This window comes from Epinephelus moara, chromosome 12, assembly GCF_006386435.1.
Source record: "Epinephelus moara isolate mb chromosome 12, YSFRI_EMoa_1.0, whole genome shotgun sequence".
In the NCBI taxonomy this organism is placed as follows: Eukaryota; Metazoa; Chordata; class Actinopteri; order Perciformes; family Serranidae; genus Epinephelus; species Epinephelus moara.
In genome coordinates this window covers 39758352-39780188 of record NC_065517.1, presented here as the reverse complement: position 1 = coordinate 39780188, position 21837 = coordinate 39758352, and the positions used below count along the sequence as shown (strand labels likewise).

The window sequence follows — 21837 nt, the reverse complement described above, 5'->3', positions numbered from 1 at the left end:
GTGGGCGGGTGTAGCTGTGACGTGGCCGGTACTCCAGACAGCGCCACGCCCCCAACTTCCAAATATGGCAGATTGTCTGTATCTAATACCCTGTGGCTTGTGTCCTCCGCCGCCCGGGAACAATTGTCGTTAGGTGAGTGAAAGCCCACCGTCTGTCTGTAGTCCACTTTCCGTTTTGACGCCACCGGGAGACAATTAAACTGCGACGGTTAACGGCTGTTTTTGCCACCGTGCTCCGCATGTGACGGAGCGGACAGGGGAGGGGCGGCGTGTCTCGTGTATTGTACCGTGGAACACCGAGTTCTAGTCAACGTAGCTGGGCGGCAGCAGCAGCAGCGACCACACCGAGGAACTGAAGTCTCCGAGACAGCAGACACCTCGACCCGGCTGTAAGCACGTCTCCCCTCCGCTTTAAAGTCAGCGTCGGTGGGACTTAACCGAGGACAACGTAACTCAGGCAAATTCTTTTGTGTTTCTCAAACGTCTTGTGGTGTTTTTGTGACGTTAACTGCGTGACTACTACGTGTCTGCTATCGATCTAACATTAGCATGTCATTTAACCGTTAGCGCGTAACGTTAACGCATGCTAATGTTAGCTAAAAAAAAAAAAAAAGCTAACTTTTATTGTGTGTTCAGTTGTGTTAGCTAGTTAGCTAACGTTAGGTCTTATATCAAATGTTGCCCCAGTTAACAAGCTAACGTCACCTCTAAATGTCATGCAGAATGAATTTGTGGTCATTTTTAACATACATTAGCCGCATACTAACAAAATCTAACGTAAGCAAGTGACTGTATCTTTACATTGTTGGCTAAGTTAATGTTTTAAAGGGGAACTTCACCTGTTTTCAAAATTCATACATGTTATACCTAAGGTCTCAGACAGTTCAAAAATATTAGTGAACATAAACAACACTTTCACAGTTGCACAAACTAGTGTGCTACAGTGCTGAAACTCAAATGTGTGCTGTCATAGGTAGGGCTGTACCCACTGAGAGTTTGACCATTGTGAATACGAAAATTTGATGATTTTGGGGTGGTTGTTTTTTTTCAATATCACATTTTAAATGGGCTCAGTGGGGGGCGCCCGATGGCTTTGTGAGCAGGTGGGTGTCCCATGTGCAGGGGTGATGTCCCTGCCGCGGCCCCCTGCTGTGCGCCACCCCTCTTCCTCTGCTTCTGCTTGGACAGTCCTATCTAATAACAGCTAAAAGCCAGAAAAATAATCTTAAAAAATAAAATAAAATAAAGACGCTCAGTGGGACGTTAAGTCACTATGTTTACATGACAGAGAAAATTGAGTTATTGTGTAAGTCCAACCAGACTTTTAAAATATATGTAAACATGCTAGTCCGACTGAAATTGTACTAAATTGGATCTCTCAAAGTCGAGATAACACACCCAGATAATGTGATTGAAAGTCAAATTACTCCTGCATGTATACAGTCAGTCAGACCCAAACTGGCCTAGGCGCTCTGCACATGCTCCACAGTTTTCAACCTGGAAGTCGAATACCATTTTAATGCATAATAGAAGAAGAAGTCCATAACGACATGGTGAAATCAGCATCTAGAGCCATGTATTTTCAGTAGGGCTGCCACGATTAGTCGACTAGTCGATGACTAATCGACTATTAAAATAATCGGTGACTATTTTAGTAGTCGACTAATCGGTTTGAGTCATTTTTCATAGAAAAGTACTATAAAAGTACCCCAAAATACTCTTACTGCAGCTTCTTACGTTCAGATATTGGCAGCTTTACACACTCTCCCGAGACAGTGAACTAAAACCTTTTGGCGTGAGTTAGGGCTGCCACTAACGATTATTTTCATTGTTGACTAATCTGTCGATTATTTCTTCGATTAGTCGACTAATCATTTCATTGAAAAATGTGTTAAAATGTTGAAAAATGACGGCCTGTCTCGCCCAAACCCCAAAATTACGTCATCTAATGTCTTGTTTCATACTCACGCCAAAGGGTTTTAGTTCACTGTCATGGGAGAATGTGTAAAGCTGCCAATATCTGAACGTAAGAAGCTGCAGTAAGAGTATTTTTGGTACTTTTATAGTATGTTTCTATGAAAAATGACTCAAACCGATTAGTCGACTACTAAAATAGTCACCGATTATTTTAATAGCGATTAGTCGACTACTAAAATAGTCACCGATTATTTTAATAGTCGATTAGTCATCGGCTAGTCAACTAATCGTGGCAGCCCTAGCGTGAGTATGAAACAAGACATTAGATGACGTAATTTTGGGGTTTGGGCGAGACAGACCAACATTTTTCAACATTTTAACACATTTTTCGATGAAATGATTAGTCGACTAATCGAAGAAATAATCGACAGATTAGTCGACAATGAAAATAATCGTTAGTGGCAGCCCTAATTTTCAGACAGATGAGGAGACACAGTTCATGCTGTGGCGGCTGAAAGAGTTCAATACTTTTAAATATATGGATGGGAGGAAAACACTTTCAAAAAGTGGCAGAACAGCTGGACGATGCTTGATTGTTTGGTCTGTGACATAGTAGGTCAACCGAAAAAAGCTCCTATACTAAAAACTGAAAGGGGGCATATTGCCACCTATTGAAGTGGAGTTGGACATACCTCGACCCCTGCTTGTATACTGGGACAAGAACAGTTGTCCAATTATATGGCCTAGTTGAGCTGTAACCATAGCTGGACTTAACTGTGCATGTAAACATACTGAGTGTGACTCATCCATGTAATATAGTAAACAAGCTAACTGTGCTAACGATGGATTGGGAATGTGCGACATTTTTTGCCAACATTAGATATCAAACAAAAGTCAAAGACTGTGTCGTATGAAGTACCCGTGAGCTTCAGATTCACCCCTACTCAGCAGGGGAGAGCAGATAATGTTATCTCGTTGACTTGCGATGGGAAGTTTATCCTCCTCGATGCTGCTGCATCACGTCCGCAGCTGACTCTACCAGTAGCGTGAAAGTCAAGAGTGCTCACGTCGCAGCAAAATGTGGGGACCAAAATGTCCCCAGAAGCACACTGCACAAAAACAACTGCTCGTCTTGAAGCAGTCTCAGTCGACTGAGGGATCTCCAACTGACAGTTTGAATCTCCAACTTCCAAGGGGCAGCCCTAGTCATATGGCAGGGATACTTAGTCTGCTTTGCCTGGGGGCCACTTTTGCAAAATGACAGGAGGCCAGGGACAAGTTAATAAATAAACATTAAGGATCAATATATAAATAATTAGCCCGGACCTCTGCTGTGGGGTTCGAGGGATCCTCCCCTGGCCCTTTACTTTTATATAAACAAGCTCTGTATTGATGCTTTCGTACGCACTCTGGCACCTTATTTATATTAGAAGTACAAGAAATTCCAGTGTGAATCAGTTAATTTTCATTGTCAAAAGGCCACACAGGCCTCAAGTTGAGTATCACTGTCATAGAATATCAAGGCTGGAGCTGCTCCATAGACAGTGAATTGGGAAAGATGTTATTGATGAGAGTGCGTTTACATGGGCATGGATGACTTGATCATGATCAGGTATTTGGAGTTTTCCATTTATGTGTTGGAGCATGTAAACATCATATTTTGGTCATGATAAACCCAAATGTGGTAGCTTGAGTACTCTGACACCGAGATGTACACAGGGAAGATGAATAACCTGATTACTCCGTGCTCACGTAAATACCATATCCCAAATATGATCATGACCAGGATAAGCCTCATAAACGGATTATTCATTTCCATGTTATCACACTCAAGTGAGAGCACTCAGGGGAATGTTCTGAGTAAAGGCCGAATCACAATGTTTATTTACAATAACCCCCTGGCAGAAAATCCTTGCATTACATACATAAACTCAAACAGCGCTAAGCAAATACTGCTTCAATAGTCTTAAGCCACCTTTAAAAGGCCCACCAAAAAAATCAATAACAGTTTAAGTGTTTGCGATATTCAGAACATTTTCACTGTTTTACCTCACCGTCAGACGGCCTTTTCCAACAGGGAACTAAAGCCATTGACAAAAACAGTAATTAACCTTAGCAGGACACTGAGTTGTTGGTCTACCACAGTGTCGATCAGTAAGTGTGTTAGGTAAAACGGAGAAGATATTGAAATATAGCTTTCACATAGCTCTTATTGATTGTTGTAGGTGTCAGATATACATTTTGCTGTGGCCTCCGTCCACTGCAGTACATTGTTAAACTTCCATGCCAGTAGATTTGGTTTATAAAAGACGCAACACATTACATAAAATAAATACAGCAGAAACGTCAGATAGGTCAGACCATCATCTTTAACTATAAATCTTCAAACATTACAGGTATTCCTTGTCTATGGAGGAGCTCCAGACTTTTTACCCTTGTGTTTACAAATATTGATTAAACTTTCCTACGCCATGGAAGTAACACATTGGAATTCTTAATTAAGTTAAGGAGGTGTTCCCCTTCAACGTCAGTATCATCAGTTTGACAATATTTTGTTTATAATAGCTAGGGATGGGCAAACGATCAAAATTCATTATTCGATCATCAAAAAAAATTAATGATCAATTAACGATTAATTGATAAGCGAGTATTTCAAAAGAGAGAAAACAAAAGAGTGCAGTGTAGACTGTCGCCGCAAGAGAGCGCAGCTGCCACAGTTTTGAGCTTCGACCCCCCAGACCAAAGAGGAAGAATGGCGCGCATGCGCAGTTCACCCGTGGGTGTTTACAACTGTTGCCAGCCAGAGTTACAGGCTTCAGTTTTCAGCAAAACCTCCGTCTTTCAATGGCGTAGTGTTTTCAGAGGCCTCAAGGGAAGCCGCCGAGGCTTTGGAGAGCGATGAGAGCCTCCGTCTGTTTCTGATTTTTTGCCTGGCATAGGTCCGGCGGGGGTCTCCTAGGCCTGTTGAGCCGCCGTGTTCGCTGGGCGGAAGGGTATCGTTGGTATGGCGACTGCCGTGTTCGCTGGGCGGAAGGGTATCGTTGGTATGGCGACTCGCCGGGCGGGGGGTCTCGTTGGCACGGCGGCTCGCCGGACCTATGCCAGGCATTGTAGGTCTCGTTGGCACGGCGGCTCGCCGGACCTATGCCAGGCATTGTAGAGTTAACACTGTGACTATCGATCAGAATTATTTGTGATCGATCAAAAGCCTTAACAATCAATCATCGATAATCGAAAATTGATGCCCATCCCTAATAATAGCTATGATGTTTGGTGTTTTTGTTCAGCTGTATTGATAATAAAAAAAGTAGGGGAGTGTGGTTGTTGTTATTGAAAAAATTGATGGCAAAACAGGTAATATGGTAGACTTTCGTTGTTCATTACACTCACCTAGAACTGTCAAGTAACGTCTGACAAAGTGTGACATTAATGCAGCCTGTCAGAAGGAAGAGGTGGTTGTTTTACAATATTGAAATAACTAACATATGACCATGGCACGATATAGACATGCTGCCCAGCTCTAACTGAACCTTTCAGCTTTTGTGTTGATTTTGTACACCGATCAGCCAAGTGAACGACATTGCTAATCTTGTTACAATGCAATGCTCTACCGGGATGCCTCTTGACACGCACCACCCACCCAAACACCTTTGCAGACCAAGTACACCTCCTCATGGTAACCGTGCTCCCAGATGGCAGGACAGTGCGCCGTGCCACACCACAAAAACTGCTCAGAAATGGCCTGAGGAACATGACAAAGAGCTCAAGGCATTCCCTGGCCTCCAAATTCTCCAGACACCAATCTGATCAAGCATCGGGGGGATGTGCAGGTATCCCAGAGTTACCCAAGACCCATGTCAGGGATCCCTTAGGCCTGACTTGGCTCTAATCTGGTGAGGCATGGATACAGGACTTCTGGGGGTCTTCTGTGGTGTCTCGCACCAGGGCGTTGGAGTCATCATGTGTGTTATGAGGTCCTACAGATGCTTTAACGGGTGGGTGACGTGTGTCAAGTGGCATCCACATGGATGCCAGGACTCAAGGTTTCCCAACCGAACATTGCTAGGTCACAAGATGATCAATGTCGTTCACTTCACCTGTCAGTGGTTTTAATGTTTTGGCTGAGCAGTGTAAATAAGTATACAACTACACATTCTGTCATTTTTGATGTAGTTGCTGTCGAGCCAACGATATTGTCAGTACAGCAGGAAGGAGATGAGCACCAAGAGGAAGGCAGAGGTTCACTCAAGGACAGCAAACAGACCACGCATCATGAAGTCTGGAGGCTCCCGCACTGACTCAGAGAGAGACTCTGGGTTCTCAGGTTCGACCTTGCTTTTGCCACAGTTTTACATACTTAGATAATATGATATCACTTCACTGCACTTACACTTCTTCCTGGTCTTTAGATGCAAGCTCGGAGCACATGAGCACCATGGACACCACGGACTCGGAGGATTCACCCCGCCCTGTTGTACAACATGGACCACAGACCTCTCAGCTGGCTGTGGTGGGAGGCTCCTACTCCAGCCTCTCCCCCATGATCATCATGAACAACGTCCTTCTCAAGCAGGTACCCAGCTGCTACACAGCAAATCCTCAACCCTAAAAGTCTGTGAAGCTTAAAACTTGATCTGTGTGGATGGACTTGTTCCCCGCCTCCACTCAGGCTCAGCTCTCAACCTTTTAACCTCAGGCAATGATACTAGCAGATCTGAACAGGAAAGCTGTGGTCCAGTTTTGTTGTGCTTGCGTTTAGCTGAAATAGATTTTCACAGTCCAGTCACAGCTGCCTGGATTGAGTCGCCAAAAAAAGACTGACCATTCACAAAGGGTCAACACTACTTGGCTGACCAACAGCAGAGACGGAAGAGTAAAGTCCACTTGCTCAAAATGAAAGTCAGATTTCATTGAAAATTAAAAAAGATCAGACTGTGAAAACCATAAATGATGTTTACTTCATTTATGGTTCCCTTTTGGGATAATCATGTTTTTATGACTTTTGGCTTCAAACAGTTTGCTAAGCAGACCAGTTTAGTTTAACTTTTAATCAGTTAATCAGCCTTTAATCTGTTCACATTTGGGTTTCCTCCAGGTGCTCCAGCTTCCTCCCACAGTCCAAAGACATGCAGGTTAATTGGTGACTCTAAATTGTCCGTAGGTGTGAATGTGAGTGTGAATGGTTGTCTGTCTCTATGTGTCAGCCCTGTGATAGTCTGGTGACCTGTCCAGGGTGAACCCTGCCTGTCGCTCAACATCAGCTTGAAAAGTCTCCAGTCCCCTGGCAACCCCTAACGGGATAAGGGGTTAAGAAAAATGAATTTATGAATGAATAAATTAAATGCCATATTTCCACCATATCACTGCAATGCAGCTTTCTATTTCTGTTTAAACAACTCAATTTTAGGTTTCTGTTTAAATAGAATTGTCAGTGCCACAGTGTGTGTCTCAAGCTGTCTTTATTGTCGAGTATATGACATTGGTACTAGTTATACTCATTATTACAGACACAGTTTAGGTGTAACCTGTGTGTGCAGTTTGCCTGAATGAATGAGCTGTGTTGGTACACATCATCTGACCCTCCCATGAACTGGGGTGATCAGACATCTCTATTAGACATGGAAATTAATTTAGAGATATCGGAGTACAAAAGTTATTTTTGTGCCTCCGGAGATGAAGAGCGGGAAGTGGAAAGCATGAACGTAAAGGTCAGCAAGCGACTAAGCGAAGCACTGAGAGGTGAAGAGGAATTAAAATTAAGCTTTATGTTATATTTATCTAATGTATAATTACGTATAATTAATATGTATAATTGTTATATTTATGTAATGAGTCTCTGATAATGATCATAACCTGAGACTGACCTGAGACAGCTGTTTCATGAATGGATCTGACGCAGGTTGAACGTGTGGTCAGATATAAGGAGGATTAGTTATCTGATAACAACTGACTGGGTTGCTATGTGGCCATGACAAAACTGTGTGGGCGTTGGTGCTAATAATACTGACAGTTAACCATCAGAAAATGTCTTAGAATTCTTAAAAGTACTGATAATAGGAGTTGTATGTCAAGTACAAATAATGAATAGGACCCCCATGAAATTTGTTTTCGTTTTTCTGAATTCTGTGTTTTATGATTTTAGCACATGTCACCAGAAAAGTGTTGAATTGTGTGGTAGATGAATACAATTTAAATAATTCAATAAGAACATTTTCCCACATTTTTAAAATTATTTTTCATTGTGTCCCAAACAATGAAAAAGAAACATGTAAAACAGGCAAGTGCTTGTGGGATCTGCCTGTTTTCAAAACTCTCAATTTTGACTTTGTTCCCCTTGTAGCCTCGAGATAATCCTCCTGCTCTGAAGCCCTGGGGGTTCAGTCCTACAGTGGAGGTGGTTCAGCCTGTCGTTCAGCCTGTTGTCCAGCCTGTTGTCCAGCAGCCTCAGGTGGTCTTCCTTCAGCCTGTGGTCTCTCGTCAAGCTTCACCCGCCTCCAAAGAAGCCTCATCTAGACACAGACGCCCTAAGAAGTATCTTCCAATCCTGAAATCCTACCCCAAGATCGCTCCACATCCTGGAGACAGCTCCAGTTCTTCAGGGAGAGGAACTGGTTCCTCGTCTTCCTCCAGCACCTCCTCCTCTTCTGGGTCAGAGAAGGGTAGTAGCTTGACGTCCACCCACCGGGAACACTGTCCGAAAGAGAAGCAGCAGAAAAATCTGTGTGGTGGTGCCAGTAACTCTGGCTCAACCACTCCCAGTCTTCCTGCTACCCCCAGCACCACGTCCCCTCTGCTCCAGAGCCGACTCTCTCTGCCCACAACAGAAACCAGGGCCAGCAGTAGTCCTGCCAGGGAGAGGCCTTCATCAGCTGTCGGCCAGGCAGAGTTTTCCACCTCCCTGTCTGTTACTCACACCACTGGCCCTGATCCCCGGATGGTCATCCAGGACAACAGCTCACTAGAACAATATAACCATAGTGACAGTGATGCTGATACAAAGAGGAAGCGCTTCTGCAACACTTACAACATCCTGAGCAAATCAGGCCTGCTGGACATTGCACTGCGCACCAAGGAGCTCCACAGGCTGAACCGACGCACCCAGGGCGACCTAGACCGGCTAAAAGAGCACACAGACCTCTTCCTTCAGGCTCTGTGTAGCGGTGACACCAGCATCTTTGTAAAGCTGCAGGCCAGTCTTCAGGAGGAAGACGGGGAGAAAGAGAGGGAGAGAGCTGCTCAGACCAGCTTAAAGGCAGATTAGACCTAGTCTAGTGCTGGGCACTAATCCTTTAGACTGAGATGGGGAAAGGCAGACCAGGGTCGGGGGGGCTGGACTGTATAGAGACAGATGGACCGAGAGTAATGTGCTCCACAATACACACCCACTCTCAGACTCTCTCACACAGTGAGCTGTGGCCTACATTTTGGCTGCAGGCTGCCTCAGGGCCCTGACACACCAAGCTGACCTCGAAGAATTAGTGCAGATGAAGACTTTTTGTTGCCTCACGTCCTGCACTTGAACTCATCATAAGACTGCAGCTGGTGGCCAGTTGACTCCCAGTGTGCACACGTTTTGTGTTTATGTGAGAAGTCATATTTTAGTCAGCAGTCTGTGTTTATAATTCAGGAACATCATGGAAAGAGAAGCAAAGTAGACTAGACTACCTTAAGTGCTGTATCGTAGGTAACTGGACATTTCCCCTCTCATCTAAGAGGCTTCTTCTGTTCTGCCAAGCAAGTCCAGTTGCCTACGATGTAACAGTCAAGATTATCATGACCTGGATGACTGAGAATCTTTACCAACAAACTAAATTACCATTTTTGCCACAGAATTTGTAAATATAGCTCAGAATCCAGTGTGCTCAGATTGTGAACTGAGAATATGGGTTTACCACCTTAAAAAAGTTTCAGTGGACACTTTGCTTTGCTGCACCTTGACGTTGTCGGCTAGCAGTCTGTAGTAGTGCTGTCCTGAATGCCATTTTTGGGCCTTCAAAGCTTCTGTTATAATTACCTGCGAATATTCAAAGCTTCTATATCATGCAACAGGTCCTGGGGGCGTATTTATATATGCTAATCAACCACCCGAACCCAACCCAGCCTTGTAAGGACATAGTGCTGCTGTGTGTGGGAGAGGTAGAGAGGGTGGAAGGTGGACTATTGCACGCAGTGTTTCTTTAAGTTATTAATAACTTGAACACTGTGGGTCAGGCTGCATCACTAAATGAAAAGCAGGTGCTTTACTGCAGTTGTCAGCCACAGATAAACATTCACAATTCATCTCACCTTTTCTTTGTCCTTACTGGTGAAAAAACAAAACAAAGCATGCAAGTACTGATTTAGACGTTTATTACCACACCAAGTGAAGCTTTGAAGCATTCAGGTCAGCCCTCAGTCTTTAGCTTGTGGGAAAAGAACAGAAGTGAAAAATTGGAAGAAACCCCATTAAATCAGCAAAATCACAGATTTGCAAGGTCACTGAGACCTCTCGCTAATTGCCTCTGTCACTGATTCAACAAGCTTAATCATCCAGACAGCCGCAGATAAGGTCGACTGGCGCCATCAGTGAAGGACACATGCGCGATGGTCGGCCACACATTCTAAGCGCTGCCTGGTCACCAGCTGTCGGCTCGGTGTGTTGGGGACCTACAGTCGAACGGGGCCGTAGCCACAACTCACTGTTGTGCCATACTGAGCCTGACGACATCTTTTCCTCTGAAGCTGCCTCTCTGCTGCACAGAAATCTTCTGCTCATTGGCAATCAAGACCCTGAGAGATTTGGATCCAACGCATGAAGCAGTGGATGAATACCAAGCTCTTTTGAAATGCACAGTACAAGCTCCGAATCAGAGAGCTTGATTAAAACCCCAAGACTGGACCTGTAAACTTTACCAGTGCATGACAAGGTGTTCTCATGTAAAACTGAAAAACATCAGCGTACTACTCGTCCTGAAAACAGAATGTTTCACTACATTAACTGAATAAGGTTGACGTTTCTGTCGTTTGCATCATTCATGGTAGTCCTCTCATCTATGCTCCACTGATACTGACGTGTTGCTCACCAGACATCCAGCTAACAGTCAAAGAGTGTACATAATCTAAATTATTTCACGCAGCAGCTACAATTGTGTAAAATCGACGATTACGATGACGGGCGTACGGGAATGATCTCGTGACGTTGAATGTTGTCCAGGGCTGCCTGCCAGTCAGCATCTTTAAATAGACAAACGTGCCTCAAGTGTCTTTCAGTTCCTGCTGCGTTTTAAACTTGATGTGGAAGATCTGGCATGTTGACTGTTTCAAGTTTAGCATTCCCATCATGTTGATGGCAGCTGTAATACAAAGTGGCTAGAAGTGAAGCTCTTAGGCATTTAGATGCTTCCTGATAACATCCCACTGTAGAGGGTGCTTCCTATAGTGCAACCATATTTATCAGTAACTTTTGTATGAGCTCTGCCATTTGTTACATGTGTGTTTTTTATATACTCATGGATGTAATTTAACGTGGCAATATTGTCTAACTTAAGTGCAGACTTTGTTTTTGTTGAGGATTTGTCTGTTTTCGCCTGTATGACATATTCATTTTGTGAACCACTAAGACAACCATGGAGTGATGGAGACCAGCTCAAGTTTGGGCCTCCTGAGTTTAAAGAAACAATTGCGTTGTCCAAATTAGGAACAGCTGTGGAGCTTTGTGATGCTTGACATGAACTTTTTGTATGTTTGTAATTAAATTATGGCCTTAATATCCAAACCCAGTGTATGTCACAGAACTTTGCATTTGCACTAAAATAATTTCGGCAGCTACGGTAGCACCTTTGAGGCAGACTGCGAGTCTTTTTAAATTACTTGAAGTGCATTGAGAGGCATCGTAAGCACACTACCAGTGTATACATACTATTCCTATAGGACAGCCATGCATAACACTTATTTTTTATTTTAATTACGAGCAGTTTCGCATGTTTTTTCATATTCTGTCTTTAACTGTGTAAACATATTTGATGTGATCATTCAAACTTTTGTCAACCAATTCCTTCTCAATCAGATGCAAAAACCGCACTATGTTCTTGGAATTTATGTCAATATTGTTCCATCTTAAAGGTCCAGTGTGCAGGATTTAGGGGGGATACATTGACATGAATAAAATATAATAAGTATTAGAGCTGGGCAGTATGAAGATATTATATCGTTATCGAGATATGAGACTATATATATCGTCCTAGATTTTGGATATCATCATGATATGGCATCATTTGTGGGGGTTTTCCCCCTCGTACTAAAGGCTCAATTACAGTAAAGTGATGAAAATCTATCAACTTACCAGACTTTTTATGTGTATTAACACTTGCCTTAACCCACGTAGTTGTTATATCCACATTATTGATAATTATTGATCACAAATCAAATTGTTTTAATATTTTCTGAGGATGCTTTTTGTGCATCAGAGAGGGTATTTGGTCAGAAATACTGAAATATTGTAATGTTTGATTTCGTCACTGTTCCAGCATTAATGAAGTGCTTTTAGGATGTTTAAAAATATCAAGATATATATATTGTGTATCGCGATATAGCCTGAAAATACCGGGATATAATTGTCAGGACATATCGCCCAGCCCTAATAAGTACGCTTTCTTTAGTGTATAATAACTGGTAAATAAGAGTCATTGTGTTTTTGTTACCATAGAATTTGCCGTTTATATCTACACGGGGAGCCGGTCCTTGTCTATAGAGTCTGCCATGTTGCAGCGTGCATTGACATTTCTGTATCAGTCGCCATAGTCGGCAGCCCCTCTGTGACAAGCTGGACTGCAGTGGAAGAACAGATTTTCACCAGTTAAAATCCTCCGGTCTGTTTGTTTTGGAGAGGAAGAGACCTTTACGGACGATTGGGCTCCAGGTTAAAATCCTCCTAAACGGCTGGATCTTAAACTATCAGAGAAATAAGGTGAGCACACATTAGCAGGTGCCACTCATTTGAAACCTTAAACTGCCTTATTAAGTGTTTTTACTGGTTTTAATCACCTGATCCGTTTCTTTTCGAGAGGAGGAGACACCTGTGGATAATTTGACTCCCACTTAAAAATATCCTGAACAATGAATACTGGAGGAATTCTAACCAGGAGCTAATGTTTGGCACATGGGAGAGGTTTTATCTGGCTGCTGCTAGATGCCACTAAATCCTACACACTGCTCCTTAAAAGGTCCACAATCTGATGATCTGCTGAAATTAGATCTTGTCCTGATACTGGAACAGAAATATCAAACGTCAGTGGAGTTTTGGCTGAAAATAGCACAACAACACCAGTCGTGACTTTCTTCCGTAGGAGGGTTCCTTCTTTGCTGCCATCAGCTGTTACCATAGCACATGAATTCATTAGAGAGCGGCTGCCATCAGCTCACTGTAAAGCTGGGCTCAGTTTACGGGACTGAACTGTATCAAACCATAAGTCTGTGTTTCTATATGCTCCACGCTGTGTCATGGTTGTTATTGCTGTCGTTGTGACATCATGTTATGTGAGCGCAGTTTTTTTTAGGTTCAACTTTATAACCCAGGCGTTAACTGACGAGGAGTAAAGACTAGTTTTGCTTGTACAGTCAGACACTTGTAATTTTACAACACTGTAAAGTGTGTGAGTTTTTATCTAAATGTCGGCCTCATTTCATTTTAAAGATGCTGAAAATGTTTGTGAAAGGATTTTGATTGTTTAATGAAAATGTTTCACTTGAAATGGACAAAATAATTATCACCCCAGATAATTACTGGGGTTATTTTTATGTGAAACAGCAAGTGTGGTGGAAACACTTCAGTGGAATTAGGCAGATTGGATGTATTCGCTGGCAATCGTTTTTCAATTCTAAAAATATAAATGTAATGGGACTTAACCAAAACATCTGTTTCATGCTTTGCAGTTTGGGACTTGTCATAAATAATAATGCTTCAGTATCAATCAAAGAACAGTAAAATATGATGAAGAGGTTTTGCTGTAACATGCTTTAGGGTTATTTTTGTACATTTACATTAGAGGCTCATCGCTGGTGTAATAAATGTCATTCCAAAGAAACAATGTCTGTCGGGTTTGATGTTAAACGCCTCATTTTACATTTATATTAGGCTGAATTATTGCGACTGCATGATGAGTTTATTAAGTCAGATCAGACGTTTACATGAGGAGGAGCCTCAAGTTTTGAATCTTGGATAGAGGTGAGAAGAAGGAAGACTGAGATGATTATTTTTGGAGTTTTCCACACACCTCTCATCACACCAGCAAACAGAGAAAGTTAGTGGTTAAAAACATCTCGTGTACAAATGGACGACACAGACACTGAACGATGTGTGGATCTGCAAACACGAGATTATGAAGCTTATGATGCCTCTTTTCCTCTGCTGTCAAATGATCGGGATGTTTATTCTTTACATTTTTAGAACTCAATCTGCCTGTTATAAATACCCAAAAGTCAAAATGTATGTGTGGTAGACACAGTATTTGTTCTACACTCTACTCTGTACATGTGTTAACATACAGAGGATTAACGGTCTGATCTCAGTGCACTTCCCCTCAAATAGGCCTTAATTAGGAGATCTTGTTAAATAATTGGCAGTGAGTTATCAGATTAAGGTCTTTGGTGGGACACTGCAGATGTCATATGAAGGAAAATGTCACAACAGACGACAGGAGAATTATTTTTCAGTATGGAGGTCTAATCAGCCAGAATAAGACAGGAGGACACCTGTGTGGGTGCACAGCCTTTAAATAAAGGTTTCAAATAAAGGTACTAAAAATAGAGCTGCAACTAACGATTATTTTCAGAGTCCAGCGTGACATTTTCAAGTTGCTTCTTCTGTCAAACAAACAGTCCAAAACTCAACTGATCATTTATAACTTCATAAATGATGAAGAAAAACAGCAAATCTCACCTTTCTGAAGCTTGAAGCAGCAAACGTTAAATGCTTTTGCTTGAAAAATGACTGAAACAATGGTTTATCAAAATAGTTGTAGTTTCTTTAATTTTCTTTCAATTGACTGATCAACTGATCGACTAATTGTTGCATCTTCGCTTCAAAATTACAAGAAAAAGCGAAGAATAGAATTCCTCTCATTGGCTACAGCCTCTTTTCACCACTGCTCAAACACAGAAAATAATCAAACAAACAAAATAATTAATTAATATATTTAATATAAGACCTATTGATAAGAATACACGTACATACTTATCAGGAGACAATGTTCCAGTACAATGAAAAGATAAAAACATTTCCCTGGTCACTAACTTTAAATCTACAATGTCTTTAATTTTTCAGGTATTTGGAAATGGATATTTATTTATTTATCTATTTATTAACTCACCAACAAGCGATAATGCCTCCATAACTTTCTGATCCAGAGTGAAGTTGATCTGGCTTTACATTGTAGTTCACAGTTTTGACCACTGGGTGGTGTGATTGTTCACTACTGGAGAAGCTATGATTGTTGAATATTGATAATTAATCATGTCCTGTAAGACACATTTCTTTATCAAGATCCAACTGAAAATCAGTCCAAACCATCATCACATGTACACACTGAGCTGACTTATTTCTTTTCTTTTATTAATTTTTGTTTTATTTGTGCTAGTTTTGTAAACTTATTTTTAAAGTTTTATTAATTATTTTTATTTTATTTATGCTAGTTTTGTAAACTTATTTTTAAAGTTTTATTAATTATTTTTATTTTATTTGTGCTAGTTTTATTGACTTTTTTCTTTTCTTTTCTTTTCTTTTATTAATTAATTTTTATTTTATTTGTGCCAGTTTTCGTTGTTTAAAATCAGGATGTCACACCCTCTGGTAACAGTAGGTGGCGACCTGCACCTTTAACTTTGGTTTGTAGCCCGCCAAAAAAACGAAGAAGAAGAAGAAGTCCTCCAGCAGATGGCAGTAATGCGACGCTAATGATGCTAGCTACCATTAAACATCAAAGAAGAAGAAGAAGCCCAGTACTCTCACTCTTGAGCTCAGCTACACAACAATAACAAGGTAAATGATTTATTAAAATGTTACTGAAGATTTAACGACGTTAAATAAACGCTCGGTGTGTCGCGAGCCGCCGGGCTCTGACACCGGGCAGCTAACATCTGTCTGTTAGCCTCGGTAGCTAGTTTGGTAACTGCTAACCCTGCTAGCTAACTTAACAAGGCAGACTGTCATCTGTCTTATCCAACACAGTTTGGACTGACGCGGTGCTGTCGAGCTTTAGCCACAGTTAGCTGCTCTGTTCGGCTGGTTATTGGTGTTAAATTATCAACTTGTAGCTGCTCGCTGTTAGCTAGCAGAGCCGAGACCTTCACCTGGTCCTCTGACGGTTTGTCCTGTTGTTTGACCGCAGATTGTGCGATGGTTCGGACACTGAGATGACCTGCACCCTGCGCTTATGACCCACACTGAACTTCATATTTAGCAGGTCCAATTTTAGGTGAGTATTGTTTAGACTTGATCCAGTTACAGCAGGTGCAGGTGCGTTTGATGGACCAGTGTCATCCTGCTATTCTACAGGTTCCACACAGGGTGACCCATGCTTTCTGATGAGCTCGACTCCAAACCAGAGGTAATCTTGGCTCCATGTTTACTGCACAAACAGGACTCTTTGTTGTGACTTGGAATAATGCATGAAATAAGACATGAGCTGTATCATGCTGTGGCTCTCCTCTTCTTCTTCTCCCCTCAGCTGCTGGTGCAGTTTGTGCAGAACGCGTCCATCCCGTTGGTGCCGGGTCTGGAGGACTCAGAGTCCAAACACTCCTGCCTGCCTCTGCTGGCTCCAGCTGAGAGCTCACTGTGCAGCCCGCTGGAGCTCACAGGTCAGAAGCTGCTGATTCAAATTGTTTTGTCCATCACAGGCCAAAATGCTCCAGAAAGTTATGATAGGGAGATGGGGCCAGATGGGGGTCACTGAAAATCTTGCGGTGGCAAAACCAGAAGCCACAACTTAATTTCAGGAAATCAGTTATGCTGTTGAAGTATATTGGCTAGTCCCAAACTACGTCAACATGAGAATTAAGTACAGTACAGTTAACATTTTGAGTTTCATTCATCCGTCAAACCATTTTCAACCGCTTACCCAAAGCTTGGTCACGGGCGCAGCAGGCTGAGCAAAGTATTCCAGACATCCCTCTCCCCAGCAACACTTTCCAGCTCCTCCTGGGGGACTTCAAGGTGTTCCCAGGCCAGATGAGATATGTAATCCCTCCACCATGTTCTGTCAGGCCTCCTACTAGTGGGATGTGCCCAGAACACCTCTAACAGGAGGCATTCTGATCAGGTGCCTGAACCACCTCAGCCGATCCCTTTCGACGTGAAGGAGCAGCGACTCTACTCTGAGCTACTCACCCTGTCTCTAAATCTGAGCCCAGCTTCCCTTCTTTCAGTCGCTACCCAGAGCTCATGACCATTGGAGAGGATTGGGACTCAGATAGACCAGTAAATCGAAAGCGTTATGCTCCATTCTACCCACCCATTCACTTGAGTTTCACAACAATCCAGTATTAATGTGTAATCTATGCACACTAGGAGATTCATTGTTCCTCAAATACGAACAAAATGGTTACTGGGAACAATCCTTCTTTAGTTTAAGGGAGACTTGTGGGCACCCACAGAACCCATTTTCATTCAGACATATTGAGGTGAGAGGTCAAAGGACCCCGGTGAAAGTGGCCATTCCAGTTGTTCCCGCACCCAAATTTTGCCTAAATTTGGAGGCTTATTTAGCCCCCTTCCTAACCAGCTGTGGTGACATGGTTGACACCCATGGATGCATTAAGCCCCAATCACACAGAAAGTGTTTTAGCTGCTGGATGCGTTTTGTTTGTAATTGTTATAATGAGAATTAAGCTGACAGCCTCTCACCCTCAACCAGAGCTAGACCAAGTAAACTTAACTGGCGACTAAGTACTGTGAAATTAATTTTAATTCACGTTGTAAGGTTTGTTTTTCAGTTTTCTAGGTATGTGGATTTTTTTGTTTTGTTTCACATCATCTCCATGCCCTATACATTTGGATCAAGATCAAGATGCAGCAGTGTTACATTGCTTTTAACCCTTTATTGTTCAAATTAGCTCTGACAAGCTCTGTTTCTGACTCTGCTATAGAAAACAGGATTATCATTCACTGAAGATGCCTCCATAGCTTTTTTGTTTGGATGGACAGATGACTGTTAGACAGGATCGGCTTCATGCGGCGACATTCTCTTAACTTTCTCTTAACATTTTCTCTTAATTTTCTGTTAAGAGAAGTCAACTCCAGATGAAGTGTTCTCAACCATCCAAATCTGCTCTTACCCAGGTGTACTGAATGATGAATGCCATTTGAATATAAACTGGAGGCTCTGGACAATTGTTTTTAGTATAGGTTGTGTCCCCTAAACGTTGTATAAGGGAAGGTGTCGTGCCGTGTGCAAATACTCTGGCATATGTCCAAGAATTAGAGAGATGCCACCAAAACAGGAAGGAGAACTTCAGCAGTAGTAAAATTGATGCTGATCATTTTTCTGGATTAATGGAATACTTGCTTGGTCTGTAAAATGTTGATCAGTGTTTCCCAAAGCCCAGGACGACGTCTTCAAGTGTCTTGTTTTGTCCACAACTCAAAGATATTCAGTTTACTGTCAGATAGTAAAACAAACAGAATATTCTCAGTCAGGGAGCTGAAATCAGAGAATCTTGGCTGTTTCATTACAAAAATACTCAAATCATTTAAAAGATTATCATATTAGTAGGTGATTGAAATAACAAGTAACAGCTCTAGTTAGTACTTGTGTTACAGGAAAATCAAAAACCCAGGTCCAGCAAATCAGTTGTGATTCTGTAAATGCTGAGTCAGCAGAGGGACAAACTGTTACTGACATTAAAAGGAAACTGAAAGAATTGTATGATATTCATTAGTATGTTTTATTATGTTTCTTAAATTCAAATTTCTTTGCGTCTTATCGTAGCGCTCTCAACCACTCGGAAAACCTTCTCTTAAAAGAGCAAAAATAAGAAAACAACCTCTTCGTCCTCTTCAAGGAGCCAAGTACAAGATTGCAGCTTGAATAATTTTATTAGCATGCAGACTAGTTCTCCTAAATGGACAAAACCCACAACCTCTCGGTTAGATTTTATGGTTAAGGGATATCATACAGCAGCTAAAACTAGAGAAGCTCATGTCTGTACTTTGTGACTCTGCCGACAAATTTGAGAAAATGTGGTGTATCTTTCTGCACTACGCTGAATCTGAGTTTTAAATCTCCTCATATGCAGCTTTTAGACGTTCGACCATTGTCATTATTATATTTTTTGTCCATTTTGCTTTTATTGTTTGTTAAACACAAAAATGAGATCACGGATACAAGTGGCTGAAATGAGTTTCCTCCGTGGGGTGTCTGGGCTCAGCCTTAGAGATAGGGTGAGGAGCTCAGACATCCGGAGGGAGCTCGGAGTAGAGCCGCTTCTCGTTTGCATCAAAAGGGGTCAGTTGAGGTGGTTTGGGCATCTGATCAGGATCCTCCTGGGTGCCTCCTGTTAGAGGTGTTCAGGGCATGTCCCACTGGTAGGAGGCCCCGGGGCAGACCCAGAACACACTGGAGGGATTATATCTCTCATCTGGCCTGGGAACACCTCGGGATTCCCCAGGAGGAGGGGGAAAGCGTTGCAGGGGAGAGCGACATTTGGAGTAACTTCCTGCAACCTGACCGTGGAAAAGCAGACAAAAATAGATGGATGAAAAAAGGAAACCGTTGGTAAATCCCAGAAATCATTGGTCACTAACAAAATAAGAACAAATCATCGACATGAGAATAGGGGAAAATTTGTTGTATATAACTTCCTGCCAGAGGTCCATTGTGTCTGTGATTCAAAAGCTTATTTTCCACAAACATATTCTCATTAGTCTGCCTCCCTCCATGCTGTTAAATCATTCACTGTGCTGTGAAACTAACAAACACTGGTTTTCTCCTCAGATGGAGGCCTGAGCCATGAGCCTGAGACGTCTCCCTCCCTGTCAGAGTTCGGAGGTGTGTCAGAGCGAAGCCCGTTAGTGGTCCAGACACACCCTCATCCACGGGCCTCACCCAGCCCTCCACCCATCCTCCATGACCTCCAGCAGTCAGACAGCACTTCCTACGTCCTGCTGAACCTCGCAAAAGGTAAAACCAACTCTCAACTGTTCACATGTGCCAGAAACGTCTTCCTGTGTGATGATGAGTCACTTTCTGATGGATTTCAGTCATCGTTCCCAAAGACTGAAGTTTTACATTAAAACTCTAAATCTGATCTTGTGTCAGTACTTTGTGTCTCGCACGGCTCCCACTTCTACACACAGCGCTAAAGGAAATGGGGTGACACATTTTCATGAGGAACTGTGAATTATTTTGGCTGAAAGAAATGATCCTTGGCAGGCACATTCTCTTGGTTCATCAGCCCTTGGCAGGAGAGTCAAAAAATTAATTTTGGTCTCTTGACATGCACCTTTTGTGCGGCGCGCTATGTTCTGTCTGTGACTCAGTGAGCGATGTGGAGTGTAGAAAAGGCTCTTCAGCAGACAGAATCACTTTCTGTCTTTTGTTACATTAACTTCAAATCCTGCATAAAGAGGGATTGTTTCTCTGAGCGTGTTTATGTGCCTTCTCACTGTGTGTTGGCCGGCATCCTCTCAGCCTCTCAGAATAAAGCCCGAACATTAAGCTCACAATCGCTGAGCGTGATGGGAGGACAGTAATGAATTCAGACCTGGAGGGGCTCAGGCCGTTGATGATCATGCAGAATGTCGCCTTGGCCTTGAATTCCTTGTTTCATGGTGATTCTCCTGCTGCCTTTTCTTTCCTCTCAGGCATCACAGCCTCCTCTGAGTCCCTGATCTTCGCCGCAGATGGCACCGGGGAGGACGACGATGAGGGGGTCTCGTCAGGCGACTACGGGATAGATGGCAGTGCTCCCTGGTATCTGCGGGTACAGGAGCTGGCACACGACAGCCTGATTGCCGCCACGCGAGCACAGCTTGCGAGAGATGCTAAGGCCAGCCAGGACGCCAGAGCCGCAAGTGTCAGTAACGGTAAAGTCACTTTGTTTCATCAACACGAGGGGAGGTGGGTTTAAAGATCTTTTATACTGGGCTTCATAACAACATATGAAGCAGTGTTAATTTAATTAATGAAAACTATAATGAAAAACTTTTGTCATGGACCTTTTTTCCTCGACTAAGTCGTCAAGCCAACAGTAATATCTTTTTTAATAAACTATGGTGAAGTGTATGTTTTGTTTTTGTTGCTAAGACAGGGCTATTTCCTAATGTTGTAATTAGGGTTGGGTACCGAAACTCGGTACTTTTGTACTTGGTACTGATTCACGTCGGTACTATCGAGTACGGATTCACTTAAAATGAATCTGTGCCAAATTTCGGTACCTGAGGCGGAGCGAGAGCGCATGACTTGCACCTCAGACTCAGCAACAATGGCGACAAAAAAAATGTGCAGACAAAAGTTAATGTGCAGCACTGTTCCTAAATGTTCTCAATAAAATGTTGAAACTGAGAAGTTTAGACTATGGGCCCAAATGACGCGTAGTGTGTCCAAATTCACACCCGTTCTTCTCTGTAGATTTTCTCTGCGACCGTGCGTCATAGTGAGAAGCCACGCATATAATGTGAAACAGCGGAACTGTAGCTTTCCGACAAGGCCAAGCACTTGTCGGTAATCCAATGTTTTCACAGCGAAAAAAATTGATAAAGTTACAATATAATGATGTATAACAGAGCTTTCATACAGCTTTGCACACACATTACTATTGGATGGATTACTCGCGAATGCAGGCTCGCACAGAAATGCCACGCATATCACATGAAAGCGCAGGAGCAGAGCTTTCCACTGATACCACACACATCATTGTGCTGTCATCCCATCATGCTATAAATCC

At 42.6% G+C, this 21837-nt stretch overlaps 3 protein-coding genes across 7 annotated transcripts in view; all 3 read left to right on the top strand.

Moving 5' to 3' along the window:
• Positions 1–21837, top strand: part of LOC126398660 (vascular endothelial growth factor A-like) — a 193839-nt gene that overhangs the window by 16734 nt on the left and 155268 nt on the right. The gene's annotated exons all lie outside the window — the stretch shown is intronic.
• cipcb (CLOCK-interacting pacemaker b) lies at positions 24–13982 on the top strand. 3 transcript variants are annotated; one of them, XM_050058173.1, is made up of 4 exons: positions 24–133; positions 6091–6241; positions 6327–6490; positions 8258–13982. In XM_050058173.1, the coding sequence occupies exons 2-4, from the start codon at positions 6133–6135 to the stop codon at positions 9176–9178; spliced, it is 1194 nt and encodes a 397-aa protein (XP_049914130.1). In that variant the 5' UTR covers positions 24–133; positions 6091–6132; the 3' UTR covers positions 9179–13982. The 3 variants fall into 3 exon arrangements, with proteins under 3 accessions (XP_049914130.1, XP_049914127.1, XP_049914128.1); XM_050058170.1 differs by having other exon boundaries at positions 90–457; XM_050058171.1 differs by lacking the exon at positions 24–133 and adding an exon at positions 4931–5031 and having other exon boundaries at positions 5078–6241.
• znf410 (zinc finger protein 410) overlaps positions 15833–21837 on the top strand; it is a 27541-nt gene continuing 21536 nt past the window's right edge. For all 3 annotated transcript variants that reach the window (XM_050058164.1, XM_050058162.1, XM_050058161.1), the window contains exons 1-6: positions 15833–15931; positions 16281–16367; positions 16448–16499; positions 16620–16752; positions 19887–20072; positions 20756–20977. In XM_050058164.1, the coding sequence (XP_049914121.1) occupies positions 16467–16499; positions 16620–16752; positions 19887–20072; positions 20756–20977 (574 nt within the window). In that variant the 5' untranslated portion in view covers positions 15833–15931; positions 16281–16367; positions 16448–16466. The remainder of the gene's footprint in view (positions 15932–16280; positions 16368–16447; positions 16500–16619; positions 16753–19886; positions 20073–20755; positions 20978–21837) is intronic.

Coding starts and splice junctions, on each gene's coding strand:
- cipcb (XM_050058173.1), top strand. CDS start 6,133: ATGAGCACCAAGAGGAAGGCAGAGGTTCACTCAAGGACAGCAAACAGA. Junction 6,242..6,326: donor GAGAGACTCTGGGTTCTCAG/GTTCGACCTTGC, acceptor CCTGGTCTTTAG/ATGCAAGCTCGGAGCACATG. Junction 6,491..8,257: donor ACAACGTCCTTCTCAAGCAG/GTACCCAGCTGC, acceptor TTCCCCTTGTAG/CCTCGAGATAATCCTCCTGC.